This window comes from Protomyctophum parallelum, assembly GCF_964188405.1.
Source record: "Protomyctophum parallelum genome assembly, chromosome: 18".
Taxonomy (NCBI): domain Eukaryota; kingdom Metazoa; phylum Chordata; class Actinopteri; order Myctophiformes; family Myctophidae; genus Protomyctophum; species Protomyctophum parallelum.
The window spans coordinates 27962313-27977924 of record NC_139716.1 but is presented as its reverse complement, the minus strand read 5'-3'; the positions used below and the strand labels follow the sequence as shown (position 1 = coordinate 27977924).

At 43.0% G+C, this 15612-nt stretch overlaps 1 protein-coding gene across 3 annotated transcripts in view; it reads left to right on the top strand.

Annotated features, from left to right (window-relative positions):
• The window catches only part of LOC310875856 (diacylglycerol kinase delta), a 130581-nt gene that overhangs the window by 75221 nt on the left and 39748 nt on the right, over positions 1–15612 (top strand). For all 3 annotated transcript variants that reach the window (XM_083789269.1, XM_083789267.1, XM_083789268.1), the window contains 5 exons: positions 6930–7040; positions 8182–8262; positions 8745–8849; positions 12997–13129; positions 14328–14434. In XM_083789269.1, the coding sequence (XP_083645395.1) occupies positions 6930–7040; positions 8182–8262; positions 8745–8849; positions 12997–13129; positions 14328–14434 (537 nt within the window). The remainder of the gene's footprint in view (positions 1–6929; positions 7041–8181; positions 8263–8744; positions 8850–12996; positions 13130–14327; positions 14435–15612) is intronic.

Genomic DNA, 15612 nt, shown 5'->3' with positions numbered 1-15612 from the left:
TCCACTTACATTGAGCTAAATTTCCCAGAAGCCCTAGCAGCCCTGATGAGGATTTGATTTCCGGTTTCGTCATAACGCGACGGCCTCTAGGTCCCGGATAAATCCACTGTTTCTTTTTAATTATTTTAAAACAGTGAATTAAAATACCTTAAACAAATGTCGGGTATAGCGTTTTACTGTTTTTAAGATGGCAATAATTATTATGTCCGTCTACTCTCTGTGTCTCGGTGGGCTGCGGACAGTTATAAGAAACCTGCCCATGGCATCTTCAATCCAAGCTCACAGCCTCTTTCTCTTCCTGGAAAGTTAGCATGCTGAAATTACAAAATATATTTTTGAAATCTTGTTTGGAATGACTTAAACCATCCTACATAAGGATGTCACGGGTATACGCAGGTTTCTGGCAACAAAATATGCTTTTGTTTTGGGTCTGGGAGGCAAAATCTCATCAAAATGGCCATCCGTGGCTCAAATGATGAATGAATAAATAAATAAATAAATAAGACCTTGATATGAAAAAGGGTTGAAAAGTGTTGCAAACAGTTTGAAGCGGACAGTATTTTTTGCTTCATGACACACTGTATTTACAGCACGGCGATAATAATAAAGCACAAAGACTGACAGAAAAATGCTGACGCTGAGGTCATGAGTTGTGACACAGTCTGTGTCTTATGGCGCTGGTTCATTTTTTTGACTATAGCTGGCTCACCGCTTGCTATAACTGGCTATAAATCACACGACACAATTATGATTGGACTAACCGATCAATTACCTTACCTTAATTACCCAAGACCACAATCCATCTTACTCCTCCGTCTTCCTTTCCTCTCTGTTTACATTCCCAAGCTTTTTTGACTCATGTTTTCTCGTCTCATTGTTCTCTACTGAGCGCAGTCCTTGGTGTCCGTCCGATGATAAATGGGCAAGGTGAAATGTCCAGTCATTTAGTTCAGGTTGGCAATGCTGCATACACACACATACACACACACATGCAAACACACACGTGCACGGACGCGCACACACACGCACACAAACACACAGGTTTGCGTTACTATAGGACATGGACATTTTCGGACGGCAGTTGGATGAATGTTAATTTTATAGATTTTCTTTTTTTACATTAAACCTATAAAGCCGATCTACTAGCTTTGGAAATCGGCAATTTTTTGCCGCTTGACACTGGCTTGCAACTAATTAATGGATTAATTAGCTCTTAATTCCAATCCCTAAACCTTACCTCTAATGTCTACTATACCCCTCGTGTATTTGTCTGGTTTGTTTTTTCATGCTAAAGCATGACATAATGCTAACGCCAAAAGGGGCTCCCGCCCAGAATGGGTTAATCTCACTTTATGTTCGCTCGATCCCGAACCGAAAACTCCACCGCCACCCACCCACCCACCCACCCACCATTCCACATCTAATTTATTCATTCCACTCGCTCATCATGCCCTCAATCTGGTGTCTGTCTGTCTGTCTTCTCCTTGTTGTCGTTTCCTCTTTTTTGCTGTCCGTTATTGAAATTCCCATGTGTGTACATATTCCCCCGTGTCTCTGCCTGGCCAACCCTCGCTGTTTTGTGTTATTGGTGCAGTGGGGTTTCTCAATTAGTTCATGTCAGAGACGCCCAAATAATAATAATAATAATAATAAAGCTTTATTTGTATAGCACCTTTTTAAGAACAAGTCACAAAGTGCTTTAACAGATAGACATATATAAAAACATATAGCAAGGAGGCACACAATAGAATAAAATACATTGTCAATAATACACAAAATCACAACAATAACAGAAGAAATCAATAAAAAATCACAAATCACATGGGTAGGGTGTTGAATGCAGCTTTGTAAAAATGGAGTGATTTAAAACGTGGCACAGACTCGGCAAGCCTGGTCTCTAGGGGCAAGGCATTCCAGAGAGTCGGTGCACGGATAGCGATTGATATGTATTTGGCCACGATCCCACATTTGAAAATGATGCCATGCAGGGACCTCCATAAGAGATGATCCTGTTTGATGATTTTCGAAAATGGCCACGATCGCAATCGAACACACACTGGTGCATCACGCTGTGAGCATTTTGATCAGCCGTTTTCAAATAGCTGAAGAGATAAGTGGGGCTTAAAAGGAGCACTTTCAAGTTTCAACTGTATTTGTTATAATTGGCCCTCAATAATGTCCATATTAACAGTTTGACTCCATAAAATGCGTTACCCGCTATTTAATCAAATATTATATATGCTGCCGAGATTGTTTTATTACCTTTAGAGCATACGCTGAAGTATTTGCAGCTTTCAACGACTAAAATCCGGCGAAAAACGGTCCGTCGGCATGTTTTGGTCATCAGTACCAGCGGCCATTACAATGCGCTACAGGATCCGCCTCCATGAGGCATTGTAGTCCAAACAACCCCCCCCCCCCCCGTCCACTTACATTGAGCTAAATTTCCCAGAAGCCCTAGCAGCCCTGATGAGGATTTGATTTCCGGTTTCGTCATAACGCGACGGCCTCTAGGTCCCGGATAAATCCACTGTTTCTTTTTAATTATTTTAAAACAGTGAATTAAAATACCTTAAACAAATGTCGGGTATAGCGTTTTACTGTTTTTAAGATGGCAATAATTATTATGTCCGTCTACTCTCTGTGTCTCGGTGGGCTGTGGACAGTTATAAGAAACCTGCCCATGGCATCTTCAATCCAAGCTCACAGCCTCTTTCTCTTCCTGGAAAGTTAGCATGCTGAAATTACAAAATATATTTTTGAAATCTTGTTTGGAATGACTTAAACCATCCTACATAAGGATGTCACGGGTATACGCAGGTTTCTGGCAACAAAATATGCTTTTGTTTTGGGTCTGGGAGGCAAAATCTCATCAAAATGGCCATCCGTGGCTCAAATGATGAATGAATAAATAAATAAATAAATAAGACCTTGATATGAAAAAGGGTTGAAAAGTGTTGCAAACAGTTTGAAGCGGACAGTATTTTTTGCTTCATGACACACTGTATTTACAGCACGGCGATAATAATAAAGCACAAAGACTGACAGAAAAATGCTGACGCTGAGGTCATGAGTTGTGACACAGTCTGTGTCTTATGGCGCTGGTTCATTTTTTTGACTATAGCTGGCTCACCGCTTGCTATAACTGGCTATAAATCACACGACACAATTATGATTGGACTAACCGATCAATTACCTTACCTTAATTACCCAAGACCACAATCCATCTTACTCCTCCGTCTTCCTTTCCTCTCTGTTTACATTCCCAAGCTTTTTTGACTCATGTTTTCTCGTCTCATTGTTCTCTACTGAGCGCAGTCCTTGGTGTCCGTCCGATGATAAATGGGCAAGGTGAAATGTCCAGTCATTTAGTTCAGGTTGGCAATGCTGCATACACACACATACACACACACATGCAAACACACACGTGCACGGACGCGCACACACACGCACACAAACACACAGGTTTGCGTTACTATAGGACATGGACATTTTCGGACGGCAGTTGGATGAATGTTAATTTTATAGATTTTCTTTTTTTACATTAAACCTATAAAGCCGATCTACTAGCTTTGGAAATCGGCAATTTTTTGCCGCTTGACACTGGCTTGCAACTAATTAATGGATTAATTAGCTCTTAATTCCAATCCCTAAACCTTACCTCTAATGTCTACTATACCCCTCGTGTATTTGTCTGGTTTGTTTTCATAATTGACCTGGTTGCTTATTTCTCTCGCAAACAATTGCCCGCAGCAATGTTGCCACAAAGTCACCGGCTCTTTTTTCCTATTTGCGTACTAAAGAACACAAAATGTAGTACAACGTGAGAAGGTTAATTAAAACGGCACTAGGGGGGGAAACGCCAGACAGGTCTGTTATGTTCAACCGATAATAATTAGCATGAACAGCTGCTCTCCTTTCTGTTTTACAACAAGGATTTATATTAGTAATAAAATGTTGCGTCCTTACTAATGTCCTGACAAGCACCCTACCCCCCACCCCCCCCCCCCTGCATTGCATTAATAACATGGATAGTCCAAGGTGAGACTACAGGCTAACACCGGGGCTCCACCGGGCGCGTCCGCATCGCGTCACCGTCACAGAATGTTCCCTTTTTAATCAATGAAGGGTGGCTCCACTGCCCGCGTTGCGTCGCGTCTCCGTCACCATTAAAATTGCCCCGGTTTGTTTTTTGACGCACGCGACGGAGACGCAACGCGCCCGGTGGAGCCCTGGCGTTAGGGAGACAAGGCGGCAATCTGACTATAGCTGTCCGAAAGAGTAACAGGAGGAGGCTGGAAGACATTTAAATTCCTCCCTGTGTACAGACGTCGGACAATATCTACTTGGATTAACCCATTTAGGCCTGATGTCAAAATTTAAAAATTTTTTTCTGAAAAACCTTATGTTTCTTTATCGGTGGTTCTCAAAAAAAGGCACAAAAAATCAAGCACTGCGACGTGCTGTGAGCTTGGAAATCAGCTATTGTGAGCTTGTAGATCAGCAATTGTTTTGGCTATTGGTTTATTTTATGTTGAAAGTATATTTAAAATGGTCTAAAACCAGCAATAAGAATATACATGTTTAGAGGAATCTTCCATGAACAACAATTCGGCCTCGGAAATGTCATAAAAAGCAAAGATTAATGCCCCAGCCTGTGATTTCTTCACCTGGTTGGTTGTATGTACAGTAGAACAGTTTAGAATGATAATACCTAAACATAATCTTTACATGTTCAGTCATGAGATTACATTTTGCCTTTTTTCCATGTGTGTCTGTTATAAGTGTGTAACAGAAATCAATGCAGAGAATGCAGCCCGTATAGCAACGTCATTACACTTTTTGAACGGGTGATTTATGTGATGACACACACACACACACTCACACTCTCTCTCATTAAGTTGTGCCATTGTCTTGATTGATCGATCTCATCTGGCTGCCGTGCCGTCTGGCACAGGAATGTGACAGATGTGCAGGTAGAAATGGGAGCCATCAATAACGTGTGTGTGTGTGTGTGTGTGTGTGTGTGTGTGTGTGTGTGTGTGTGTGTGTGTGTGTGTGTGTGTGTGTGTGTGTGTGTGTGTGTGTGTGTGTGTGTGTGTGTGTGTGTGTGTGTGTGTGTGTGTGTGTGTGTGTGTGTGTGTGTGAGTGTGTGTCGTCCGTCACTGCATGCGTGCTTGTGCAATTGAGCACAGGTGTGTGTGTGTGTGTCACTTGTAACAGAACCCTGTTATCCGGGGAGACAAATTAACATCTCTATGTGGCGACCCCGACGTTCTAAATCTAACTGATTACCCAGAGTGCATTCCTGACCTCTCCGCGCGGGTAGTCATAAATAAAACGAGAGAGAGAGAGAGGGAGAGAGTGAGGTAGGGTTCTAGAGAGGGAACGGCAGGATAATGAACAGAAAGGAGGATAATAGGAATGTCCGTCACGCCGCACGCAGCCACAGCAACGCCAGACCTGAATTAAACCGGTATCACAATTAAGACGCGCAGACGCGGGAAGCGAACGCAGCTCGTAAATTTAGTGGGTTTTTTTAAGTAAATGTTTTTGAAGTTATTGTTTTATTGTGTGTATGTGTCCGTGCGTGTGTTTCTTTTGTAAGTTTTCATTACGTTTTTTTTTTACGTTTCTTAAAAATAAAAAAAATGTTTTTTTTTTTTTTTTAAGTTAAGTTTTTGTGTGTGTGTGTGTGTTGTGTGTGTGATACAGATGCTCCCTCTGCTGGTGGGCGGGTGGTGTTACAGCGTGACAAACAGAGACATCTTCTGCTAGGTCTCATAGTTGGTGCTCATTGCGTTCGCAATTAGTGTTCAGTGTGTAGCAGCCTTGCACATACCACTGACTGACGGAACATGAGGAACGAACGTGTACAGTAGGCTATATTGTTGCAGCCGAGCAGAAGTGGAAACCTCTTATCTCCACATTTTAACCTTTTGCGTTTATTTCTTATTTTTCTTTATTTTATTTTATTGTAAATTAACGCTCTACCACACCTGGTCACACTCAAGTGGCGTGTTTTGAGCTTGTGCGAATCTGCTACTTTTGAATAGAGGGTGTGCGCCTGGCCCTGTTTATTGTAATGACACAGTGTCCCCCCACCCCGATTGAGTCTGGTCAATGCAAACGCCCACAAAAAGGTCCCCCAATGCCTTGCCAGGCAGGCGCCACTGCATCACTCATCATCATACCCGGACATTTTGCCGGAAACAACCGAGTCGCAAACAAAACTACTTTCTGGCCTTGACCGACCATACGTCAAACAGAAAATCTGATTGCGTTAACCCATTTTGGACTGAGGTCGATTAAAAAAAAGGCTTCTAAATAAAATAAAAAATCTGAAAAACCTATGTTTCTATATGTCAAGTGGTGCTCAACCTTTTTCATGTCAAGAACCCCCAGAATTATCTCGATTGGGCCACGGACCTAACCTGACGCTGCCAGATCCAAGAAGCTTGCTACACAAATTTGTTTCACAGCTTATTGGGATCTGGGATTGCGGAAGCAAATTCGATGACGGGGCTGTTCCTTTTTTTCAAGATACTTGGTAGATGATTGGATGGGACCGTCTGTCTATCACCGTGTGGGCGTGCAAACACAACCAATCATATTGACGTTTCTATATAGCTTCACATCCGGTTTCGCACATATCCCGCCCTTAGTTCACGCTGATTGGTCCGGTACGGAACGGATTTTTGTCAGCTCAAATCCCTGAGAGATCCCAGATGAAGGCTGTGTTGGGGAACATGGTTACCCAATACCGCCCTCATCTGGCAGCGTCAGGTTACCACGGACCCCCATCTCAAAATATGTAGTTCCAGGGACCCTCCCAGAAGAAAATATTTCAGTTAAAAATGTTCGCTCTGAAATATATATTCAATGATGAATACATCAAAAGTCTCTCTCTCTCTCCTCTCTCCTTCCAGAAAAGTGTAAAGGAGGGAATCCTTCTGAAGCAAACCAGTTCGTTCCAGAGATGGAAGCGACGGTACTTCAAGCTGCGAGGAAGGACACTCTACTACGCCAAAGACTCCAAGGTATACAGAACAGCAAGCATCACTATACTGGGCACAGCAGCCACCATTACTGTTACCCCCCCTGACAAACACATTAGTGACATGTAATGGTGCTTGAAACCATTAGCCTCGCAGCTACACTACCAATATGCAGCTTTAAACTGCTTGAAACCATCAGCCTCCCAGCTACACCATGGGGTTCTCAACAGTTTTGGCCGGGGACCCCAGGAAATGCTTTGTGCAATGTGTCGGGACCCTCGCCCCCTCCCGACCCCCAATATAAATGGACTGCTACAATAACCTTAATAAGAGACAATACACCATGGATAAATACTGAAACCAGATATAATCATTAGGGAAGGTGTATGCATGTACTGTGTGTGCTATTTTCCATTTTCCAGCCATTCAGTTGCAGAAAAAAAAAGAAATATATATATATATATATTTATTAATTTTTTGACCCCCCAAAATAATTTGGTGACCCCCCGCGACCCACAAGTTGAGAACCCCTGAGCTACCAATACAGCTTTAAACTTGTTCTGCCTGTAAAAGTAAGAACAATGTTCCTTTCCGTCTGGCCGTCTTAGTCATTTTTTAAGGTTTCGAGGAAAAATAAAAAAACGGATCCAAGACAAAACTATATGACATTTCATAATCATTTCACCAACAACATTTATAACGTTATGTAACATAATATGATTAAACCTTAGACTTAGGCCAATTTACCTATACTGACTTACTCCTGGTGACGTCACAAAAACATTGCCTATTTCTGCCTATAACTCACACTTATTTTACTAAAAGGGCCTTTTCAATTAGGACTTTAACGATTTTTCCAGACGTGGCCAGTGTCATGTGGAGCTGACTTAGGTCCAAATTGTATTTTTATAATAATCCTCAAAAAGGACTTATAGGCCATTAGTTTAACCCATTTTGACTTGTCTTCTACATCCTGACAGTTTTCTGAAAAAGCTATGTTTCCATGTCGGTCATTCTTCGATTTTTCAAAAATAGCAGACCTACAGTAGCTTGTAGATCTGCTGTTTTTCAATAGCTAAAGCATAACATAATGCTAACACCAAAAGGGGTTCCCACCCAAAATGGGTTAAGATGGTGACCTTTTGAAACAACGTTATCTATCTTATGCTTTTCCTGTCGTCAGTCTCTGATATTTGACGAGGTGGACCTGTCCGACGCCAGCGTGGCCGAGACCAGCACCAAGAACATCAACAACAGCTTCACGGTAAGCATATAGCGTCTCGTATCTTGCTCACGATACACCTTGACAAATAGCCGGGGGGGGGCGGGAATCGAACCTGGGACCTTACAGTATGTTTCCCAGGCAGCCTCTCTGCCTATTCAGCTAGCAGGCTGCAGGCATGCTTTCTCGATTGATCTATACGCCGCGGTTTGAGTGAGTCTCTCTTTGATTTCGATACCAAATTATTTTCGTCTAATCAAAACTTGAGTTCCGGTCGTCTCTCTCTCTCTCTCTCTCTCTCTCTCTCTCTCTCTCTCTCTCTCTCTCTCTCTCTCTCTCTCTCTCCTCTGTCTCTCGCCCTCACCTCACCTCTTTGAATCCTCTTCATGAAACATATTAAGAATGTTAAGAAATATTCACCTTGCCTAATGTTTTTCTACTGTCTTGACTACTATGTCTCTGTGTGTTCTATTAAATATGCTCTATGAATAAATGTGATCTCTGTCTCTCTCTCTCTCTCTCAGGTCATCACTCCGTTCAGGAAGTTGATGCTGTGTGCAGAGAGCAGGAAGGAGATGGAGGACTGGATCGGCGCGCTGAAGTCCGTCCAAAAGTTGGAGATCTACGAGGTAAAGCACTCCGACGTAAAGCACATTCAGAACCTTCAGTCTTTCAGGTCTCTCTGTAGGACGGTCGTCCTCGGACGAGCCCTCCCTCGTCGCTTCCAGTCATCCCGGTTCTCCACATATCTGCCTATAGTTCATTGGTTCTTTGCGCTCCTGCGTCGTTCTTGAGAACATCCACGTATATTATGTTAGTGTGGGACGTCCTTGTGACCGGTGTCCGCGCGTTGGTTCCCACATGTACCAATTTGCTGGCTGGCAGTTCTTGATATGCCTTTGCCTCTGGCTGCTATTGTCTGGCTCACCCTTGGCATTCCATCGTACAGTTTGCTTGTTGCTAACATGTGTGCTCTTTGCTGATGTCAAGGTACTGCGCGCAACATTCTGGTGCAGCACCCCGTCTATAGAGACTTCTGCAGCGTCGGCTTCAGTGTCCAGCATTCACTGCCGTATATAGGAGAACGGGTCACTTCATCTTATACTGCCTTTCCTAGACCCCACAGCTCTCCTTTCTAGATGCCTATAGACCTTCACAGGACTGTTTGCTAGATGCTGCTTATAACCTCCTAGACCCCAGAGCACCGTTCATTCTAACGGCATACTACTAGTCGTATCTACTACAGTGGATACAACAGTGCATCCTCCCGTTGGGGGCTCCTCACTGACAGGTGAGCCAGTAGGATACAACAGTGCATCCTCCCGTTGGGGTCTCCTCACTGACAGGTGAGCCAGTAGGATACAACAGTGCATCCTCCCGTTGGGGGCTCCTCACTGACAGGTGAGCCAGTAGGATACAACAGTGCATCCTCCCGTTGGGGTCTCCTCACTGACAGGTGAGCCAGTAGGATACAACAGTGCATCCTCCCGTTGGGGTCTCCTCACTGTCAGGTGAGCCAGTAGGATACAACAGTGCATCCTCCCGTTGGGGTCTCCTCACTGACAGGTGAGCCAGTAGGATACAACAGTGCATCCTCCCGTTGGGGGCTCCTCACTGACAGGTGAGCCAGTATAGGATACAACAGTACATCCTCCCGGTGGGGGCTCCTCACTGGCAGGTGAGCCAGTAGGATACAACAGTACATCCTCCCGTTGGGGTCTCCTCACTGACAGGTGAGCCAGTATAGGATACAACAGTACATCCTCCCGGTGGGGGCTCCTCACTGTCAGGTGAGCCAGTAGGATACAACAGTACATCCTCCCGTTGGGGTCTCCTCACTGACAGGTGAGCCAGTATAGGATACAACAGTACATCCTCCCGTTGGGGTCTCCTCACTGACAGGTGAGCCAGTAGGATACAACAGTACATCCTCCCCGTGGGGGCTCCTCACTGTCAGTTGAGCCAGTAGGATACAACAGTGCATCCTCCCGGTGGGGGCTCCTCACTGTCAGGTGAGCCAGTACGATACAACAGTACATCCTCCCGGTGGGGGCTCCTCACTGGCAGGTGAGCCCGTATAGGATACTCTTCATATGACCACCACGCTCTGACTATATGTGCGCCACCCGTTCAAAACATATCAAAATAACGGTAGTGGGTCGAAACACACCAAGACTGCAGTTCAAATAGTTTATTTCATATTTGAACAATTAAGGCTGGATATAGCCGAAACGTTTGTTTGATAGGACAAACGTTTAGGCTATCCAGCCTTCATATCAGTGATGAAGGCTGGATAGCCGAAACGTTTGTCCTTAATTGTTCAAATATGAAATAAACGAACTGCAGTCTTGGTGTGTGCGACCCACTACAGTATAGGATACAACACGGTGTTGTTTTCGTCGACTAAAACTAAGACGAAAAATGTTCGTCGACTACCTTTTTTCACTGACACAAACGAATGGAAACTAAATGAAAATTAAACTACGGTGAGTCTGACTAAAACTAGACTAAAATGTTAGGAAGGGACTAGTGGACAAGAGATCCAGTATAAGTAATTTTACACTTTGGTTGCATGCTGAAAATAGCCGATCTACAAGCTCAACAACGCGTCCGCAAAAATACATTTTAGTCGACTAAATCAACTGTAGATTTAGTCGACTAAAATCTTATGACGTTTAGTCGACTAAAACTAGACTATCACCAAGACATTCCAGGTGACTAAAATATGTCAAAAACTAGTTTCAGTTTCAGTCCAAACTATGACTAAACTAAAATAGAAAATTTGCTGCCAAAAACAACACTGATACGACAACAGTGACAACACACATAACATGTGTGTGGGGAGGTCAAGAAAACGTGATTTAAATAACGTTGGCACTGCCGTTATCTCGGCAGTCCATTGTTCCTTTAAGACAGGCGGTTACGTCATCACACGTGGACCGAGGGACGTCGGAAGTGTGCTGAAGACAGTATAACAATACATGGATACACACTTTCTCTCGTCGTTTGAGTATTATGCTGTTCATGTAAGTGGATACACATAACAGAAGGAATTAATATTGGCATAGGAGAAAAGGGGGTAAAAGAAAAAAATTGGCCACTCTCAATTCAAAACGGAAAGAGAGAGAGAGAGAGAAAAGAAGTCTTCATTGATCATTCTATTTATTTTCTCCGCTTGTTTGAAGTGGTAGAAACAGGTCCTTGTGTCTTTATCTTTACCTTTTGATGAAACCTCATTACCTCCTCCTTCCATTCCCCTTTTTAACAATCCACCGTTGTTCTTTGTCACAGTTCATATATTTTCACGAGGCATTATTCTTCCACGCTCCCTCCCTTACACTATTATGTCCTCGTTCGCTCACTCTCCCTCCCGTCTCCCGTTCTCTTCATTTTTTTTGGCAGATTAATGCCGCTCCTATAACGTCAGACGCCCCTATTTTGATAAAAGGCACATGGAGATTGTAAGCCGCTACACTTGTTGGCCGAGCTTAACCCATTTTGACCTGAGATAAGATTCTAAAAAAATGTCCTGACAGTTTTCTGAAAAAGTTCTTCAGTGTCGTTCTTCGATTTTTCAAAAAATAGCAGACCTACAAGCTCATAGAGTGCCGCGCTATGAGCTTGTAGGTCTGCTATTTTTCAATAGCTGAAACACCAAAAGGGGTTCCCGCGCAAAATGGTTTAACTGCTCCTTGTATTTCCAGCATCTTAATGTCATTTATTGAGCCCTTAAGATTTTGATTCACGTCTGCTGACTCAGTCCTCCCTAGTAGGATCCCACATTGTGTGTAATCGGTCTGAACGGGGAAATCTTCTCATCTTGGGGATTAGGTTTTGATAAGACTGTGTTTTTTTATAATACGGCAGAGGTGTGACAGACAGGGGGAAGCAATGAGAGTAAAGGCTATATTTCTTTTTTTTATGGGGGGAAAAGGGCATACGTGGTTAAGCAAGGGATAATCAACGGGGAGCAGGTTATTATTTAGAAATAAACCACAGACATGGATGATCAGACCCAGACATGTAGCATTCTTTAACTCTTTCAGGTTCCAGAGCAGAGCTATAGCCAGGGTGAGACGGGGTTGATTGTGATTTGTGTATGGTTTTCTTTAATAAATTAACTTTACACAAACCCTCAAAGCTGGACATAGGAGTCGCTATAGTGCCCATCAAAAATACACTACACACATGTGGGAAGAAGACTTGAAACTAGCGATTGAAAACATACACATATTTATGAAAAGGTTTACTAAGCAATGAAACCAAAATGCAAAGTTGCGTGCGCCAAGTCATCATTGACTCCGGTGGAATATGCTGTAAAGTAGAGGAATCGTTAGAGGAATCAATGACACCTGCTAGGCCATTAACCCATTCTGGACGGGAACCCCTTTTGGTGTTTTAAGCATTATGTTATTATACTTTAGCTTTTGAAAAATAGCATATCTACAAGCTCGGTGGTGCGCTACGAGCTTGTAGGTCTGCTATTTTTGAAAAATCGCAAAAATGCGGCACAAATCTTTTTGTTTTTTTACGGGTTAATGACTTCCGTATTGGCTTCCTTTTCAAGCATGAATGCTTGACACCTGGTTTTATATGAAGCGGTGATGTCACTGGCCTGTCCTCTGTGTCCGTGTCCTCTCTTATATAGGCCAGTCAGTGATGTCACCGGCCTGTCCTCTGTGTCCGTGTCCCCTCGTATAGGCCAGTCGATGACGTCACTGACCTGTCTTTGTGTGTTGGTGTGTGTGTGTGTGTGTGTGTGTGTGTCCCTCCCAGGCCAGTCTGTTCAACATGGAGCACTTCTCTGGGATGCACAACTGGTACGCCTGCTCCCACGCCAGACCCACCTTCTGTAATGTCTGCAGAGAGGCGCTGCCGGGGGTCACCTCGCACGGACTGTCCTGTGAAGGTAGAGAGAGCCCCTCCACGCACACGCACACATCTGTGACTACATTTGACTGAGGGACTGCCATTGGATTCTTTTTTTGCATGTCATATTATGAAAGCAGGGAACCATAGCTTCAAATTGACTTGGTTGAATCGGTTGTTCAGTTTGACCCACCGGTTTTGGAGATATGATATAATATCTTGCGGAAAACAGCGAGTTGAGAAAAGAGGCTTGAAAGGTTCACTTCTGTGGTCTCTAACGTTACACCTATAGCTACATGTTTATGCATTTATTTCATATTTTTACATGTCGATATCATGCTCTGACGCTTATTTCAGACATGCTCTATAGTATGTGAAGAGTCTGCCTGTGCTATTAACTTTTTGAAAAAAAAAACAACAAAAAATAAGTTTTTCTCCTCTGGTGAAAAGCTGTAATTTGTGCGATGGCAGTCTCTCAGTCAAATCTGGTCACATTTATTCATGTCCATGTTTTTTTTTTTTTTTAAGATATTTTTTTGCGGCTTACGCCTTTATTGATTTTTTAAGGGACAGACAGTAGGCTGACAGGAAACGGGAGAGAGATGGGGGGATGACATGCGGTAAAGGCCGTGTCGGGTCCGGGAGTCGAACCCGCGGCACACCGCGACTGGATCACCAGTCCGGTGCCCAGACCGTTACGCTATGGCCTGGGCCTTCATGTCCATGTTGAGTCTAAACTAGCCCATATGCTCTGAATATTTTAATTTAGCCATCTGTCGGTGAGGGCCTATTTGCATACACAGCGCTCTCCCCCCCCCTCCCCCACCCACCACATCAGAACATTGTAGCTAATACTGCTTTAGAAGCCAGACAGAAATGACATGGACTGGTTATATGTATGGAGTGGTGATTTAAGCTCAAACCATTAGAAATACACTTGAGGGACATTACACAACATGATATTAAAACCCATTTTGGGCGGGAACCCCTTTTGGTGTTGAAAAATAGCAGATGTACAAGCTCATAACTACGAACATAACTCATAGCTACGAGCTTGTAGGTCTGCTATTTTTGAAAAATCGAAGAACGACTGACATAGAAACATAGCTTTTTCAGAAAACTGTCAGGATGTAGAAGACATTTTTAGAATCTGATCTCAGGTCAAAATGGGTTAAATACAAAAAAGAAAAAACTGTTTTAAAATGCATTGATGCATTGACCTCTGACCTTCTGTTTAGTGTGTAAGTTCAAGGCCCATAAGCGCTGTGCGGTGCGCTCCACCAACAGCTGCAAATGGACCACGCTGGCCTCCATAGGAAATGACATCATGGAGGACAAAGAAGGGGTGAGTGTGTACACACACGCATACATTGTTGTATATAATAATATATCGCCGCTGACCGGCAGAAACCGTTCAGGTTCTTTGTTTTGTTTTCATAAATCGGTACTATTGAACACCCTTTACGTCTGCGCGTTGGTTCAAAATATATTGAACCGACAAGAAGCATTAAAAGGTGCTTCTGATTAAAAAAAAACATGCAGCTAACCCCACCCCCTATCCCCCTCTCACGCAGGTATCTAACTCACTTTGATGAGGCAGTATTGCTTTTTTCCCCTTTTTTAAATTTAAGGTTTTATTCATTACCTGGAGAATAAAGTGTTTTTGTGTGTGTATAATATATATATTTTTTCTTTCTTCTTTTCCATTTCCTTAAAAAATAAAAATTAACAGCAGAGATTTGTCTTAACACTACGAAGTCTGAAAAAAAATCACTACTACTCAGTCGGCTGAAGGGTCAATGGGACCGTGTTTTTGGTGCGATTTGATTGGCCACTCTCTCCCCCACACGTCCCTCTCCAGCTGGAGAAGACATTGTTCAAGCCTGCATCCCATTTCCAACGAATTAAATCATAATATGTTTCTTAACACATGTTTTCACTCCTAAAATGTATAAAACTAATAATACATGTGAAAAATATATATTTTGCCGTTGCCCGTTAGTACTATATTGCAACATAGCCATGGAAGAGTGTCACGTTGCTGCCTTTTGTTGTTATTTTTTTCCTTCCAAAAGAGCAAGATCACTTGTCTTTTCTTGTGTGTTATCGATGTAATTAATATATGTCACCCCACGCGATGTACAGACTGCTTGACTAGGCATGTAAACATGACATAATTGTATTAATGTTTAAGTGTAATGATGTTATTGACCGGATTGTCCGTAGTCCTCCAGCCGTTAGCTTACAGTTGCTAATATTATAAGCTAACAACATTACTAAAGCCAATGTATTGCATTAAATGCGGCCTGTCCGCGGTAAATTACTTATACAAGTGAGTCGCGTTATATTTACCTAAATTACCAGCCAAAGTACATTCCAAATAAACAATTATTAGCCACGTTATGTTGTTATATCAGTTTAATTAATAAACATCGTTCATAATACGGCCGTTAGCACTGTGAATTCAACATCCGGTGAGGAGAGGATACGGTTTGTGTATGTGTTGTGTATGGAAGTCAGCGC